At 40.0% G+C, this 17,513-nt stretch overlaps 1 protein-coding gene across 5 annotated transcripts in view; it reads right to left on the reverse strand.

Annotated features, from left to right (window-relative positions):
* TRPS1 (transcriptional repressor GATA binding 1) overlaps positions 1–17,513 on the reverse strand; it is a 255,662-nt gene that overhangs the window by 191,218 nt on the left and 46,931 nt on the right. For 4 of the 5 annotated variants that reach the window (XM_045078067.1, XM_045078068.1, XM_045078066.1 and 1 more), the window contains 2 exons: positions 15,674–16,602; positions 711–1,840 (listed from right to left, as the gene is read on the reverse strand). In XM_045078067.1, coding sequence (XP_044934002.1) covers positions 711–1,840; positions 15,674–16,602 — 2,059 coding nt within the window. The remainder of the gene's footprint in view (positions 1–710; positions 1,841–15,673; positions 16,603–17,513) is intronic. The other variant, XM_045078069.1, reaches the window with a different exon arrangement.

A 17,513-nucleotide genomic window follows, 5' to 3' on the forward strand; every position in this document is an offset into this window, starting at 1 on the left:
AGTAATATTTACAAAAATAATACGATGAAAGTGGGAAAAAAACAGCAACCCATGAATGTATCCTATATCTCTGTTTATGGATCTGTAATAACTGAAGTGGGCTTTCCGCACTCAGAGGAGTGAGCATACAGAAATCCAAAGTCACCTTATCTACAGAATTCTCACCTTCAGATGACTGTTTCCTTGCAAAATGAGGATGTTGCTCAATTTTATTTTTTAAAGCCAGAAGAATGTCCAATCTCACGTTAAAAGAAAAATGAGCCTCGTGTTCTCACCCTGATGGATTCCCAGGAGGAACAGAGAAGAGAACACATGATGACGGCGCCTTCCATGTGGAAGACGCTCCACCAGAAATGAGGGCACGTGGAGGCACCCAGCAAGGACAGACATGACTTGTGGTAAATGAGTGAACTCAGCAGCATTACCGTCATCGCTGCAAATTGTAAAATACACTCAGTAAATGGAAGAAAGCAGGTACGAAGCGTAAGAGTAAATGGTCTGAAACAAGCGACCAAATTAAAATCCGTGATTACCACGTCTATAAATCCATAATCTGCAGTTTCACGAATGATCTTTTACGTTTACCTTTCCTGCAACTTCCCCAAGTCACCGCAATCATTCCTGAGGATTCTGGGATCAGCCCTCTGGCTTCTTTCGATCGTTTCCTTTGACATTGCACCCTGCCCACCTCACCCCCTACGATGGCCTACCTGTAGTGTCGGGAAATCTCTTCTTCCACCTGGGTGATGAAATCACATTTGGTACACGAGTGTTCCTTGCTTTCCTTGACAGCCGGCTGCCCGTCCGATCCTTGCAGGTGATTGGCTTCCTGTTTGACCTCCGATGCTTGGGACTCGTGGGAGCTCTCGTAGTGGAAAAGGAGCACATCCACGTCGGGGGTGGAGAAGGAGCACTGGTGGCACTGGTGTTTGACTCGCGAGCTTCCGGCTGCCCCCGGAGACAAGTGCAAAAGCAAGAGTGCACAGTGGGAACAATTACTTTTTCGACAAGCAAACGGGTAAGTAATTTCTCCAAGGTGCTTTTCTGGGCTGCAAAGGCCTCTGGGACAGAAGGGACAGTGTTTAATGGTACATTTATGAATGTTATGGAGCTGCTGATAGTGACGGAGGAGCGGCCCCACTACAATGACGTCGGGGCCGTGGCTTTTGGAGTATCTAAAATCACAGAACTGACAATTATAGCTCGTTACCATATTATCCTCTGCTCCCTTGCTGGAGAAGTCCTTCTTTTTAGCCCCACTAGAGCCCTTGTCTGCCTTGGCCATCGGCTCCCCTTCTGCACTTTTGCCTAGATCATTCTGGTTAATGACAGAGCCCCTGGAAAGCTTATCATTCAACTCTGGATTAAGGCCGCCTGACTGCGCTCCTCCGTGCTGTTTGCCATAATGTTCTAGCAATTTAAGTGAGCTAGATGACTCACAGCTGAAACTACAAAATTTACACCAGTAGTAACTGGTGGCCTCTGTACCATTTTGTCTCGAGGAATCGAGGGGCTTGATGGGCACTGAGTAGCCAACAGGAGTGTCATCTCCCGTCTTGACCGTGATCTTGTCCTGCCACTTTCCCAAGTCTCCAGAATCACTGGATCGAAGTGCAGGGATGGATTTGTTAGAGTTTTTCTCTGAAGGTTTTGCACCCTCAGAGGAGGGGAGAGAAGCTTTGATTTTGTTCGGGTGAGTCTGAAGAAAATGTTGTTCTAGTTCAGTTGAGGAGTTGCCCATGTAAGTGAAATTGCAGAATTTACAGCGGAAGTACTTGGTGTTTCCCTGGCAATCTGGTGTTTTCCGTCCAATGCCAATGAATGTTCCACCCGAAGTGACCTGGTACAGAAGAGATGGATGTTATTTGAAAGGTATCATTCATTTCATGCTCTCTGTAGGAGGGGAGAGGGGACACTGCCAAGTATTATTCCACATCAAAAAATACAATAGTACTTCTGCTTATTATGAAATCACTTGAATAATCAGAGCCAAAGAAATGCACTCTTCATTTCTCAATAGCTACTCTTTGAGAGGCTCATTATGCTAAACATTTTTGGCCAAAGTAACAGATAAAGATAAGTAATAAGAGGACTATAACTAGCTCAATGGATTTAATAAATACTCTTCTTAAAAAGCCAAGAAAACAATTTTCAAGTAAGTAGGTTTTACTACTGTTTCCTTCAAACCACAGGCTTGCAGAAGTATCCAAATCACAGGGGATTTCTTCTCGTGAAGTTAAGGGTTGCTGTCAAAACCAGAGGCAGTTGCTTAGAGATTACTCAATGCAGTCGTTCTCCAAGGAAATCCTCTGTTCAGTTCCTATAGCAATGAAGCCTTGGGCAAAGATGAAGTCTACCTTTTGGGTAAAACAAAGCTGCTAAAATGACCACACAAAACGCCTTATAATTAAAGCCCAAGCAGGCACTATTACACCAAAAACAAAATGAATGCAGTGGATCTGAAGTCTTGGTGAAGAGAGTCTATTGTAAAAAGTTTAAAATGATTTCCAATCCAGGATAAAGGAAAAGAAGAAAACCTTCCAGGGCCTCATCTGATCAAGGCTCTGTCTCAGTGGGTCATGGGGATGGTCAAAGGCCTAAATAAAATAATCCCATCACAGGAATGATCATAGCTCTTCTTTCTATCCGAATTCTAAAACTGTACAGCATTAGGGCAATGAAGGTATTCAAAAGTCACTTTATATAAAATCCTTTCTCCTTCTTCAGTGTGCCCTGCAAAGGGCAGCTTCGCCAAGTGCCACCAATGAGTAGCCAAAACTCCTGGCTTAAAACCGAGTTTTTGATAGAAATGCTCCAAAAAAGGAGAGATTTCCTCTTCTATCAGAGAATTACTGAGTTTTTCTTGCTACCAGATGTAATAGATTAGGCACGTGACATAATCATGTTCTGCCTCCTTCAACAGCTGCTCAGAAATGACATGTGTGATCACTGCTCATATCCAAATCACTCCATGAGAAAAGTCTCAAGCATCTCAAAAATCATTTCAGAGGTTCCACTTAATATGCAAATAATATTCCTTTAGCACACTGAGACACATGTTTGCACCTCTGTTGTACACGACTAAGAATGCCGTCCGTTCTGCCACTTACGGAGAAGCTGTGAGCTTGATCAAAAGACTTAAATCTGTCTGGCCAAGGGCTAATTCAGCTGGGGACACCTATATATTTGTTTTTGGTATTACAGCTCCCGGAAATGTGCATGATCACAACACTTACTGTATATTAAGACAATAATTTGCAAACATCTCTCCCAGATATTAAGACAATAATTTGCAAACATCTCTCGCAGCCTTTAACGAAGGATAACAATGTTTCACTTTGGGTGCTGTCTACACCCACCATGGCAAGAACACAGGCTTCAGTCTGTCCGCAACAGCACGGCATCCTCTAAACAGAAGGGAAAGGAGGGGGCACCCTCCCAGCCAGCAGCCTGGCCATGGGCTGTGTGAGAGATGTCAAAGCCAGACCACATGAGGATACAGCCAATGCACCCTTCTAACCTAGCACTTTAGGGACTAGAACAACTAACAATGTGCCCTGGGACGCCATCATATTGCAAAGTCCCTCCATCTATTTCCCAACTCACTAGAGATGAGGAGAAACCTTATTTCCGAAAACAAAACGAAGCATTTCATCGGGCTTCCATCAACTCTGGTACTTTGTTCAGAAACATCAACTTGAATCAAAAGGGACAAATGCAGAAGTTATAGGCCCTTCTTCTCTAATGCGAGCAAAGCGGGTATACCAAGATTTTCTTGCTTTTGCTACGAAGTTGCTTCAGAATTGCCAATCTTCCTAATATAAAATGTTTTTAACTTCTGCTTGTAGAACAGGGATTCCTGAGAAACCACAAGACATCTTTGATTTTGCAATCTCCAAGATGCATATTCCATGTCCACACTGAAAGGACTGAACCAGGAGCATTTAGAGTCCTAGGGAATCCCTAAACATAGGGTTTTCAAGTGAACCAAAGTTATTACTAAGATCACAGTATCCCTTCCAGTATTTGACAAAAGCTTTAAGAATAAAAAAAGGCCAGGCTAAAAATGACTACTACCAGGTGAAAAGACCATGAAAGAAAGAAGAAAGGTGGTGTGGTAAACAGACAAACAAAACCAAAAACAAAACTGCCAGTGTTGCATTTTGGTTTGGAATTAACTAAGTTACCACTGCAAACCTCATTAAATCTTTTAAGTCCCTGGTATCTGGTGTCTACAGGTTGTGTTTTTTACCCAGGGAAAGCCAGCCAGCTTCACTATTTAAGATTATTATTTAAGATACTCTTTCAAAAACCACCCAAGTAAGCAAACGAAAACAGAAGGATCTCAACTAATGACAAGAACAATAATATTGACACTTCTATAAGGTTATCTGTTCACCTTCTTGGTAAATAGCAATAAATCATATTAGCTTTATACTACTTAAAGCTAGTATAGCTAGCTTAAAGCTAGTTTTGTATTACTTAAAGCTAGTATAGACATTCAAAAATATGTAAAAAATTATTAAAAGCCAACTGTGGGAAACATTAGTACTTAGTGTTCTCTTCCTTTGCTCTTTCAAAAAGATTTAAAGGCTACCCTTGTGACCACATTTATACATTCCTTTAAAAAGATGGACTTTTGGGGCGCCTGGGTGGCTCAGTGGGTTAAAGCCTCTGCCTTCGGCTCAGGTCATGATCCCGGGGTCCTGGGATCGAGCCCCACATTGGGCTCTCTGCTCAGCGGGGAGCTTGCTTCCTTCCTCTCTCTGGCTGCCTCTCTGCCTGCCTGTGATCTCTGTCTGTCAAATAAAAAAAAAAAATTAAAAAAAAAAAAAAGATGGACTTTTAAGTCAAGATGAAACAAACTGATGTATATCATTTAAATGCCATTCTAAAATAAAATATAATTTATTATTCTAGAAGACCATACCTAAGACTGCTGACCATATCTATTTTATTTTAATGACACATAAATGTTAACTTGAAACAATTCTTTCCTAGGTTAAATACAGACAGCAAGAACAATTATACAAAATAAGTGTGTTTGCAGCAACAGTCTCTTCAATCTTATGGCCAGGAAACAGCAGCTACACGTTCAGAGAATTATCTCAAACTTTTCAAATGGTTGAACCCAGCAAGGAGTAGGGGGGGGGGGGAACCTTACCATTCCCTAGCTATAATTAGACTAAAAAAGAGATCACAAACAGAATAAAGAGTGTAAGTTTCAATCTTTTTTCCTTTTGCTAACAAGAATTATAATTATAGCCTGTTAATCCGGCCGTTCCTTCGACACGGATATCCATACTTTAAAATTTCCATTAAACTGTAAGTTCTGTTTGGACCGAAGATTATACCTATTCACTCATTTAATTAGCAGCTACTGAGTATTTAGTTTGTGCCAGTCTCTGGAATAGGTGCTGGAACAACAGTGAGCAAGCTAGACCACACCTTTGCCTTCAAATTACTGATAGTTGAAGATATAGATTTGTAGCTAATAGTATTAATCTTTACTTAGACTTGTTTGCTCCCAGCGGAAGTTCCGGAAGTTCAAGTCTGTGCAAAAACACACTATTCAACCCCCCGGCATCTCAATCTCCTCAACTCTATGGACAAAAACAACAGCGTACACCTGGCCATCTTCGGGATTATTGTGAGATCAAGGGGGAGAATGTAGCTGAAATTGATCTGTAAACTCAAGATCAGTGCTGTCCAACAGAACTTTCTGAGACAATGGAAATGTTCCACAGTCCACCAACAGGGTATCTACAGGCCACATGTGGGTGGGTACTGGACACTTGAAATAGGGCTAGTGCAACTGAGGGACTGATTTAAATAATTTTTATTGATTTTCATTAATTTAATTTGAATTTGCTGAAATTTAAATAGCCACATGGAGCTAGCATATGCCTGTCAGCCAGCATTCTCTAACAGTACGATTCCCATAAAGGGGATTATTATTTAATAAAATGGAATACCTAATCTAATTTCTCCTGCTAATGGGATGAAAAGGCTAAACAGTGAGGACATGGTGAAGTCATTCACTGACAAAACTCATAAGCTTGTCACTCTTAGTGTTCTTAGCTGTAAATGAAAAGGTTCGATTCTGTTGCTACTAAGCTAATGCTTCTGTTCGACTTCCTTCATAGACCGAAGGAATGATATTTTATTCATCCTTGGAAGTAAGCAGGGGCTCAATACACTTGGGTTGAATGAATGAAGTTATTGTGAGATGCAAGCACACATGAAAATTTTTCACCCAGGGCCCTGAATTGCGTGGGATGAAAACATGACTGTAATTCACACACCCCCTCCCCCTTTACTGACTCAACCAGACGTATCTGGGCTTCTTCAAAAAACTGAACAAAATGCATCTTTCACCCAAAAAAAAAAAACAACTATGGAGGAATTTGTTTGTGAATCATAGATAAATAGGAACACCTGACATACCTGTTAAAGGCATGAAAAAGAACAGAGTTGAAGTTGTTTTTCACGGATATGGTGGCTTTTTATTCTATTTTAAACTTAGTTTTAAAAACTATTCCTTCTGGGGCGCCTGGGTGGCTCAGTAGGTTAAGCCTCTGCCTTCGGCTCAGGTCATGATCTCAGGGTCCTGGGATCAAGCCCCGCATCGGGCTCTCTGCTCAGCAGGGAGCCTGCTTCCTCCTCTCTCTGCCTGCCTCTCTGCCTACTTGTGATCTCTCTCTCTCTCTCTCTCTCTGTCAAATAAATAAATTTTAAAAAATCTTTAAAAAAAATAATTAAAAATAAAAATAAAAACTATTCCTTCTATATAAGTATGTCTCGTGGCCTTTGTTTCTGATTTATTTACATATGTCTTTTCACAAAAATGTTTCACTGTAGAAGTTAAAAATATAAAGGGCTGACTTTTTGCAAGGTCTTTAACCTTAATTCATTTACTTCCTTCTAATAATATGGAACAAAAACTGGTAAGAGTAATATCTAAAAGAATATGTCAAAGGAAAAGATTTTTTTTTGAAGCCTCAGAACTCTTGAAATGACACTTCAGGCCATGTAGTTCTTGTCAGGGGAACAAAAAGGGTTGTTTGAACTAAATACAAACTCTTCCTCAGATGTGGTTCATTTTCAAGTGCTATAATTGATAGCAACAGAGACAATTAGGAGGGTACTAATTTAAGGGGACTTGAGGTTATGGGCTGATAGTCAAAACAGTAAAACCTTCACTTAATAAAAAGCTAAGTTGCTCAAAATCACTGCTCAAAGACTGAAGTTACAAATAGCTTGAAGAAATCTGTCAGGGCCGATCTTGGCTGAAAATAACGAGAGGCAGAATTACTGTGCTCGTCCACGCAGGGAGTGTTTCCGCATTGTGAGTGCTTCACAAAACAGTGTGGAAGAGGAGCGTGCCGCTGTGATGAGCGTTTGGTGGCTAGTTTAGACAGTTCAATAACAAATCTACCTGGACGGTGATCTTCTCAGTCCCTTGCCATCACACCCTGTCCCTGGCATTGCTGGAGTCACCGCCATATTCCTATAAACATCCTTTTCCACAAAGTAAGTCAAAAATCCAAAAAATTTTTTTGAATTATAACAACCAACAATTTTTTGTGTGTGTGGCGCCGGGGCAAAACTTAAACTGGGACAAGGGACAATTTTAAGGGTAAAGTCCTGCATATATCAAATTATGCATATTTTTATTATCAGCTTTTTGGATTACAGCCATCAATAGTCTACCCCAACTGGTTTTCTCACTTCACCCAGCAAAATGCCGACCTGAGTGTCTAGGGTTATTTGGTATCTGGGCTGACGGAATACCAATAAATCTTAAAGTTAGCCTCAAGAATTTGGGGGAAAAATGTTTTGTGGGGAAAAGTGCAAAACACAACAGAAAATGCAAGGCAAGTGGATTATAAAGCTGAGTGCATTATCCACAGAACTCTTCTGCATCTGACCCAACTTTGCCACAGGCTCAGAAGGGAAACAGAGAAGAACTAAGTGTTCTAAAGAGTGTCTTAAATGGGAAAAACAAGAGTGTGGAATCACTGTGTGACATCCTTCCTCTAGGGAAGGGTGCTTTGTTGCATGCCTACTTCGTGCTAAACATAGATGATCCACAGAGAAGTGATGGAGTCCAAAACCCCAGCATGTCAGTGGTCTGGGGCAGAAAGCTCACAAGCAAACAGATGACAACAGCGGAGGGCGAGCTTCTGCTGGAAGGTACCAAGTTCCAGGACAACACAGAGGAAGAGAACCTAAGCCACACTGACAGGTCGGCAAAGGCCTTCGGAAGGAGGTCACAACCGAGCTGTGGACTCATGAACTCAAAGACAGTGACTGCAGAAAGGCTTTTCAGGTGCAGGAAACAAAGTGAGTAAAGCACAAGACCGTGAAACAGAGCAAGCTGCTAAGGAACCCTGAAGGGAGACCGGGGGTGAGAGAGAATTTGGAAAGGCGATGTCTTATTGGAGAGAAAGAGTTCTACTGAATGACACAAGTATCATGAAAATGATACACATTTTATAGAAAGTAGAGCTATCCTTCCTACAAAAGGAAGGATGTGGCTCCATAAGTAGAATTAAAAAAAAAAAAAATCAGAGAAGGAAAGGAAGGGAGGCAGGACAAGGGGGAGGAAGGGAAGAAGAGGAGGAGGAAGCCAGGAGAAAAGAGAAAGGAAAAGGACAGGAGGGGAGGGCTGCAGGAAGGGGGGAGGGGCAAGAGCACGAGAGAAAGGAAGAGCATGGAAGGGATCAGAAAGAGAAAAGAAGTAACTAAAGAAACCACTAAGAATTTCCTAAGTAAACATGAAGGGTGGGGGCCATCAAAGCGTAAAGCATGAAGCAAACTTCTCAACGGTTTGGGGGGAGACACACACATCAGAAAAAAATCCAGGGTAACCGTAGCATTTCCAGCCCTGCCAACTTGGAAATGGGAGTACAGAACAAGGGAGCGGGGGAGCCGTTAGGGGAGGGGCTAACAACTTGAGCTTTCTGCACGTTGACTTGGAGGGGCTGGTGGGACATCATGGTGAAGCCACCCACCAGCTGGAAAAACAGGTCTTAAAACAAATGGCTGTTGATTGTAAGATCCCCAAATATGCTACTGGACTCATGAAAGAAGTCAGGTCTCTTTAGTCTGACATCAGCGGGTCATTGAAGTATTGAAGGGTAAGCAGGGTAAGCCAGAGACAAGCATTTCTCAAGTCCCTCCCTGCAGCTCCACCCCTCAGGTTCAAGATCCCGGGAGGCCACGCAGCGGAGCTGGAGCATGGTTGGAGTATGCGGTACGTGTCCCTGAGACACTCTAAAGGCGTTCTGAGGTCTTCTCTCCCCGTCCTGTACTTATTGGCAGGCAAAGAATAAAATGTTAATTACAAAGCCATGGAGAATATAAATGGAAGCCGGATGTATCTAATACTTAACCTTCATAGAAAAACCAACACCAAGGGGCACCCACTGGGTGGCTCAGTGGGTTAATCCTATGCCTTCGGCTCAGGTTATGATCTCAGGATGCTGGGATCAAGCCCCCAGTCAGGCTCTAGCCCCCAGTCAGGCTTTCTGCTCAGCAAGGAGCCTGCTTCCCCCTCTCTCTCTGCCTGCATCTCTGCCTACTTGTGATATCTCTCTCTCTATGTCAAGTAAGTAAAGTCTTAAAAAAAAAAAAAAAAGAAAGAAAGAAAAACCAACCCTAAGATTGTGCCTGGTAACCAGAAGAGAAGATTACAAGTCTGTCACCATTTATTAAATCATAAATCCCTAAAACAAAGTCCTCCAAATGAGGGGAATATAAACTAAATCAAATAAATGGATAAAATGTCACTTCATTTGGGGATAAAACTGCCTCCTTAATTGATTAAATCAAAATCTGGTTCTTCCTCGCTTTATCAGAACTAGTTTCGGTAGCAAAAGTACCAGTGAAAATGAATCACCCGTAATTAAAAAAAAAAGACAAATCAGTAAAATTAATTTTCTTTTCAATGATTTCAATAATGAGCCTAGTGAGTTCAAATATGGCGACACTACAGTGCAGGGACTGGAGAAGAAACAATCTCCAAGAAACCACTAAGGTCCCCAAATTCAACACGATTCAGAGTGCACATCAAAGAGCCCCCATGTACCAGCTTTGTATGTCCTTCCCTACGAACAGCTGGCCCATCTTCCATTGCTTTGTTAGTTGAAGTAAACTCAACCCCGTATTTGGGAAGGTCATATGCCATAATGGCTGTGAAGACTGGTTTTGTAGACAGAGCTCCGAGTTCGGTTGGGGTTCACAGTACATGCAAAGGAGACACTCTGAAGGCATTCTGCTTCTTCTCTGCCCCACACCCATTCAGTACTCACTCGCAGGCAAGCATCTCATTTACCCCCACCCTTGCATACCTCTGTGACCTTGAGCAGGTTACTTTAATTCCTCTACACCTGCTTCCTCATTTAAAAAAAAAAAAATGGACATAATAGTAATGTCTACTTCAAGGGTTTTTATGAAGAGAAGTTAAGTAATACACATAAATAGCTTAGCTCTACCTATGCCCATAAGAAATCCTTTATAAATGTTAGCTGTTGTCAGAAGTGAATCCAAAATTGGAAGAAAAACCCAAAAGGTATGTACAATTTTGGTCATATAAGCTATAGATGAAAAAAGTATGGATCAAATTACAAGCAATATAGAAAAATAAATTTTACATTTGACTTCCAATTTCAATAAAGCAAGGTCTAGACTTTCTGATATTCTGAAAATGCCCAACACTTACTTCAAATTTTAAAACCAGATGATGAAGAAATCAAGAGGTCTGCGGTCTAATGATTCTCAGAAACAGACTCCATGAAGGGAATCAGAAAATGAAAGGGAACTACTCCCTCCAAACTTTCCTGGGGTTAGACACAGCTTATGGATCTGTGTTTCCAACAGCTGTGTGGACGCTATAATTATAATGACCCAAGAAACAAAATGCACTGACTAAGCTTCTGACTTGATATGGTTAGCTGAGCAGGCCATTTGAGGATAATTTTTTTAAACTTTTAAAAACATTTTTATTAAGAGTTAAGTAAATGCTAAATTTGATTAGATGCACTAATCACCATGATTTCTTCTAAACACTGCCTAGAGAGAGATACAGATAGTCAACAAAGTGATACATTTTCTTTAAACGATAGCAGATAAGTCAAAAATCATAGAGAGGTCAACATGTATCATACCGACTGACCCTCATGTAACAACACCATGGAGATTTCACCAACAGGCAGGGAGTGAAGATGGTCAAACTATTCTCCTCCACTGGGATGGCTAACACTGTCCAGCTCGGTCATCTCCATGATGAAAATGACCTGGTAAATGCCAGAACTTCACTTTGCTTGATGGCCTTAGGGTGAGCATATGTTTTATTTTGCACATTTTATTACCTGTTAAAGAGACACAGACCTGAAAGCTAGGAAGGCTTCATTTGACAAACATTCTGTACTCTATAGACAGTCTGAAGCGATTCAAGTCTCATTCACCAGTTGTTCTCAAGTGCAACTGTTCTCAACTCAGAAAAACAAAAAAACAAAACCTGCTAAGATCTACAACTTCCCTCCTCCACCAGATCAAAGCAAACTCCAAGGCAAAAAAATAAATATTTGGAAGTAAAATTCAGGAAAAGTCAAAATAAACCAAAATGAGATTAATGTTCTCCGACTTTTTTTTTCCCCAGACCAAGCTATTAACCCCCTGTTCAAACGAGTGTCCTGGCTTATGTTAAGGACCTAAAAAGCTCATAGAGTTAAATATGTTGAAAATACAAATACAAAGGATGACTTCCTATCTCTAAAATCTGTTCTTCCTGCTTCTAACGTGACATATTGTGCAACTCTGATTAAAATATTTACAGAACAGAAATGTAATGCTCCTAGCTCAAACACAAGACAGTAACTGCTAAGTGAATAGTGAGATTTTTTTCTATTATCCTCAAATTTCATGAAAGGCCAAAATAAATCTAAGAGCTGGAATCCCTTAGCTATGGAAGTCCTGAACAATGCCGTATACTAATAGGGAAAGGCAACATGGACATAGTGAGCATTTATAAACTTGTAGTAGGTTTAAACACTTTCCCGTGGGAAGCACATCTTGACTGGACTCTGACTTTTATAACCTGATCTAAGGGCTCAGAGCTCCCCCATAAAGATGATGCAAATGCCCTAATACATAGCACATTAAGGCCTAATGAAACAGCAAAGTTGGTGTTTAACAACTCAGGCCTCCATTCAGCAATGGTTTAAATATAAGCATAATAAAGCAGATTAAAAAGAAAGAAGCTGTAATTACTTTTTTGAAGAGCTCAATCTCTTGTCCTATTATTGGTCTACATGTGAGCCTCAAAGTCTGAATACTGGCAATAAAAATTACATGAAGGGCTTCCCAATCATCTCACATCCATTATTTTAAAAAATGTAAGCGTAACAATTGATAAAACACACAGGTAACATTTAAAATTGAGAAGCTAACACCCCAGGCAAGTTAAATAGATCTAAGCTGGTCATTGCATCTTTTCTGGTTTTTCTTGCTAAAGAATTGGCATCCCTTCTGATTTCAGGGCTGGGCATGCTACCTCAAGGTATTGGGGGTGGTGGGGGCAGGGGGTGGTGGTGTGGAAGTTTGAATTCAACACACAGGGAACCCCGTCCTGGTTTTATGATGCCCCTTTAAAGTGACCTGCATTACCCAATTGGGGCTCTAGCTAACTCTGCAGTATAAAGAAACCTTGTTTTATGACACTATTTTTTAGAAATATGTAATTCTTTGACTTCCTTATTTGTAAAAAAATTTACGCAGAAGTGAATACTGTCAGCACAAGTATGTCTAAACTTCCAATTATTCCCACAAATACATGTCAAATAATCTAGACTTGCAACTGGAAATTTTAGCATTTGTTTAAATTATTTCTTTTTCCCAACTGTCTATCTCATGTTTGCAACCCAGTCAGTTTAAATTATATAAAACCATCCATGTCGAACCAAAATAGAGATCAAAGCCACGGAGTTCTTAAGTCCTCTCCTTCTGGCTTCTGTTCCTTTTTTCTTGGTCAAAAATGTCATAAATCTATCATTAACCACCAACTGTCCTGAATGTTTAAAAAAAAAAAAAAAACACCCTAGTTTAATTGAAAAAGATTAATGAATTGGTCATCTATTACCTCAATTAGCTTATAGATTTATATAAATAACTCCTGAAATTGGCTGATTATTGGTCTGTAATGCTCATATTTACTAACATCTTTTTATCAGAATACACACAGCCATTAACCTCCTACCCATTTGTGACAGAACCGCGTTATAAAGAAATTCTACAGTCAGCATTTTCTCCTGCACAGCCTTTAGTCCCCACACAGTTCAAGAGCCAAAGAAAGAAATCTCTCAAACGGCATTTCAGCACACAAACACGTGTGGGGAAAAAGGGGAATTTCAGATGTGTTTTTATTCAGCTTATGTGCACAGAGAAGTTGTCCACTACTTATTTCAGCATAAAAATATTACTAAGTTACTTATCTTCAGACATTTTTCTGCATCAACATCTCGTGCTTGGGCCAAATACTTAAGATCAGCATTTGGCCCCAAAGTTACCTTTAGTGCTCTATTCCTAAACCGAACCAAGTTAACTCTCTTTAGGTTTGTTTCTATATCCAATTGTTTCTTTGAAATAATCATCTGCTTTTTTCCAGACTGCTTTTTTTTTTCCTATTTTTTAGCCTTATTATTTCTCTGGGAAAAAAAAAAAAAATTGATCTTAACAAGATTATCTTCCTGCTTGCTATTTCCTACCACTTTCTGTCTTCTTTACTACAGCACTTGGTAGGCAGCCTAGTCTCAGATCAGCTGTTTTATTTCTCCTCTATTAGTTCAAACTCAGCTCACACATCTGTTTTATTTCTAAAATCACTGCCCAGGAAAAGTGTCCAGCTCATTCGACCCAAACATAAACTTTACTATAAATAACTAAGAACTTAACAAATAACTGTTTGGGGGAAATGGAAGTGTGTTTAAAAAATCTGAATTCTTCCAAACCATCGGCCTCTAGTAATCTCGATTTTAAAGTCTTCCTGACAGCGCAGATCAGCTTCCCTCAGAAGTTGTCCCCAGAGTGAACAAACCGAAAGTCCTGCCGGAAATCCAGGTATTAACATCATATTACTTGCTAATTATAAAACACCATTTCACATACTGACATTATTCACTTCTAACCCTTTTATCTAAAACACGTATTTGCTTTCCAATCATGGTCTGACAGCAGAGTGTATCTGACATAAGACAGTGAAATGATCTTTAATAAGACAGCAGTTCAAAGCATGCAGCTTTCATGCATAATAACTATGTTGGCTTAATTTGCTGCTCCACAGAAATAATTCTATTTGTGGAAATTCACAAAGTAAGATGGAATTTTTAAGAGAGCTCTACAAAGATGAAGCTGGCTTTTTAAGAGTTCTTTCTATCTCCCTTAAAGTGATAAGATTGCAGTTCTGACATTTTTAAAGGCCTGGAAATTTCTCCTCTGATTCTTTTTACAAGGACTGCAAAATATGTTCACTACCTGTTATTTATAATTCCTTTGCCTGCCTTTCTTAACTGGCACCAGGTCAACAGAGAGGTCTACAGCAAATGTGCCAGAGCAATTGAATTGATAAAAATGACTGATATTTTAAGGGATTGGGGAGGTCAAATAAGTATGATGTAATTTCATTAGTTCTCTGGTACTTCTTCTAATCATTCCTAAAGAAGGTTAATATTACACCTAATATGTTTTGAAATCCCCTGGCCAAATAATACAGTAAAAATCTACAGACTGTAACAGAAAGTAATATACTTTCTCAAGCTGACCATGAGCTTCGACTATGCTAAAACTGCCAAAATGAAACGAATACATTTCTTTAGAGTCAGTTCTGCACTTCATTCTATTTGAAAAGGTAGATTTTTTTTTATTTCACATATGCCATACACTAAAGACAGAAGAGTAGATCAAAAAGGTATGTCACTTTTAATAAAACCAGAAATCTAAATTACTGCTAAATGCTTTCATAAATGACTATTTTCCCTAAATGCAGAAAAGAATGCTTTACTGGCCTGCACCAAGGTCATTCTGGTGTCCCTAGTACTTACAATCACATGAACTTCTTTATAATCAATGTAAACTTTTATTTCCAAATTTTCATATGCAATTATGTTCCTTTTTCTGGAGTTTATCTCAACTAGACCCAAATCTAGTCCAGTTAGATGTCAGGCTGAATATAAAAACCAAATCCTAATGCCAGATCCAGGAAAGATCCTCACTGAAGGAAAGAGGACAGTGAAAGATTTCTAGTCTAAAACTAGAACAAAGCATAAACTACCATCATGTGGAACCATAAAGATTAGTGCCATTTTTGGAAGACTGGGAAAACATCAAATTACCATGAAATATTTCCAGAAATATGAAGCCTAGCCAATCCCATGAAAAGACTTTTCCCAACCTAGTAGAAATACTGAAATTATTTTCCATGATAAGAGATGAAAGATGCCTCTGATTACACATTTGCATGAAACAGCTATGGAGTCTGTCCATCTGTCCTGCTGAATCTCACAGGCCACCCCTCTGGTACTGGAAGCTTGATTTTAACACACATGTACGAATTCCCATTTCTTGACTAACTGCTTTTCCTGTACGAAGAGAAAAAACAGCACACGGCACCAACCTGCACATCATAGGTCCCATTTAGTAAAACAGGCCTTGAAGAATTGATGTCCTGCAGCACACCAGAGAGCACGGAACGGTTGACCTTCTGGAAGTCTTTGGAATGGCTGAACTGCACCATGTTATGAAGGGCCAAGATTTTGCTGTCCAGCTCAGCATCCTGCCTGGTGCGGTTATGCAGTCCTAAGTGATACTTTCGGAAGTGCTTAATCAGATCTGTGGGGTCATTGCCATAGTAACCATATCCACAGATATTGCATTTAAAGTCCTGAAGCTCTGGAGACAGAGGTGCCGGGTCTGGGATGTCATTTACCAGTAAGTCAGTTTTGGATTTATTCAGTCTTACACCCCCATCTGAAGGCACTTGTGGGTTTTTGGAGGCCACTGAAACTGGGCTTGAGCCTTGACAATTGGCTTGACCACTCTGCGCTTGCCCTGTTTCCTCGGTAGCCTTTGGTGACATCTTATGATCTTCCTTTGTCTCCAACGAGTCCCCTGATGGGGTGCAGGCCATATCTTGAGGGTCATCTGCCTCCGCTCTCTGAGGAGACTTCAAGGGCTCACAGACTCCCCCAGCAGCTGGAGATGAGAAAGCCAACATATTTCTATCTGTCACCTCATCATGTGGATGCGAGGGAAGGTTTCCTCCTTTGCTGGGGCTTTCATAATTGAAGCCAGCCTTCTCGCTCAGGACTGAGCTTTTCAAGCCCTTCTTGCTGCTAGAGGATGGATCTTGGCCATGAGAGCTATGTTCCTCCTTGTTATTCAGTTCTGCAGCATCACTCTGATCCGTATTTTCTGACATCTGATCTGCAGAAAATTCTTTGTTCTTTCCAGATACCTTGCTTTCTGTACCTATAGGCTCCAGGCTCTGGCCCTCGCCTTCACTAGCAACGTTTCTCAGAGGGGGGTTCTTTTTCCGGACCATATCTGTAAAAATGCAAGGAAAAGGACATGCAAGGTTATTTGAAAGCAACAGATATGTGATCTAATCTAGAGCGTTTTACTTATTCTATACAAGGCTTTATAAGGTGCACATAAAAAAGTTTCTCTAGGGGAAAAAATGTTTTAAAAATAACAAAAAGCAGAGACTAAAGCAAATATTTACACTCAGAATTATTTTTGTCAGAGTGGCTCATTTGCTATTTTTAAATGGTCTTATAAATATCAAAATATTGATTATTACTAGCTCTATCTTTCCTTTATTCTTGTTTGCCAATTATATTTTTGCTCACTTTCTTCAGTTATAATTGACGATATATGCTTATTTATAAACCTTATATATTATATATAATATGAACACATACTATGTTTATAAAATATATACACACTTACATTTATAGAATATATATTCCATATTTATTTATATGCTATGTATATATGTATATAAATAACAAAATTGGACTCAATATTGTTACACACTGTGCAACCAAGATAAATAGTTTCACCCAAAATATCCTCATAGTCAAAAGACTGAAATAGCATGTTATAAACAACATGAAAACTGCCCTATTACTTTCAGGAATAGAGAATAACAAATGTTTTATCTCTGTCCTACCAATAAATTTCTTTAAGCCCCATTTGGAGAGCTTGCCTATAAGTCAGGAGGAGGACCTGGGGCACATCAGAGGGACTGGGCTACGTTGTGCTGGGACACTATCAAACATGATGGCTAATGTAACTAAGTCCTGGGTTCTCACGCCCAGTCAGGTGGAGACAGTATCAATCCCACCAGCAGAAGCAGACTGGAAGATGACCAAAGGACAATATTAAATTGAACCATACGACGTTGTCATTTCGTAGCTCAACATGGCAAAATATTAGCTTCCCATCATGGCTCA

Source organism: Mustela putorius, unplaced genomic scaffold (assembly GCF_011764305.1).
Source record: "Mustela putorius furo isolate JIRA1106 unplaced genomic scaffold, ASM1176430v1.1 tig00000228_pilon_pilon_pilon, whole genome shotgun sequence".
Lineage (NCBI taxonomy): Eukaryota > Metazoa > Chordata > Mammalia > Carnivora > Mustelidae > Mustela > Mustela putorius.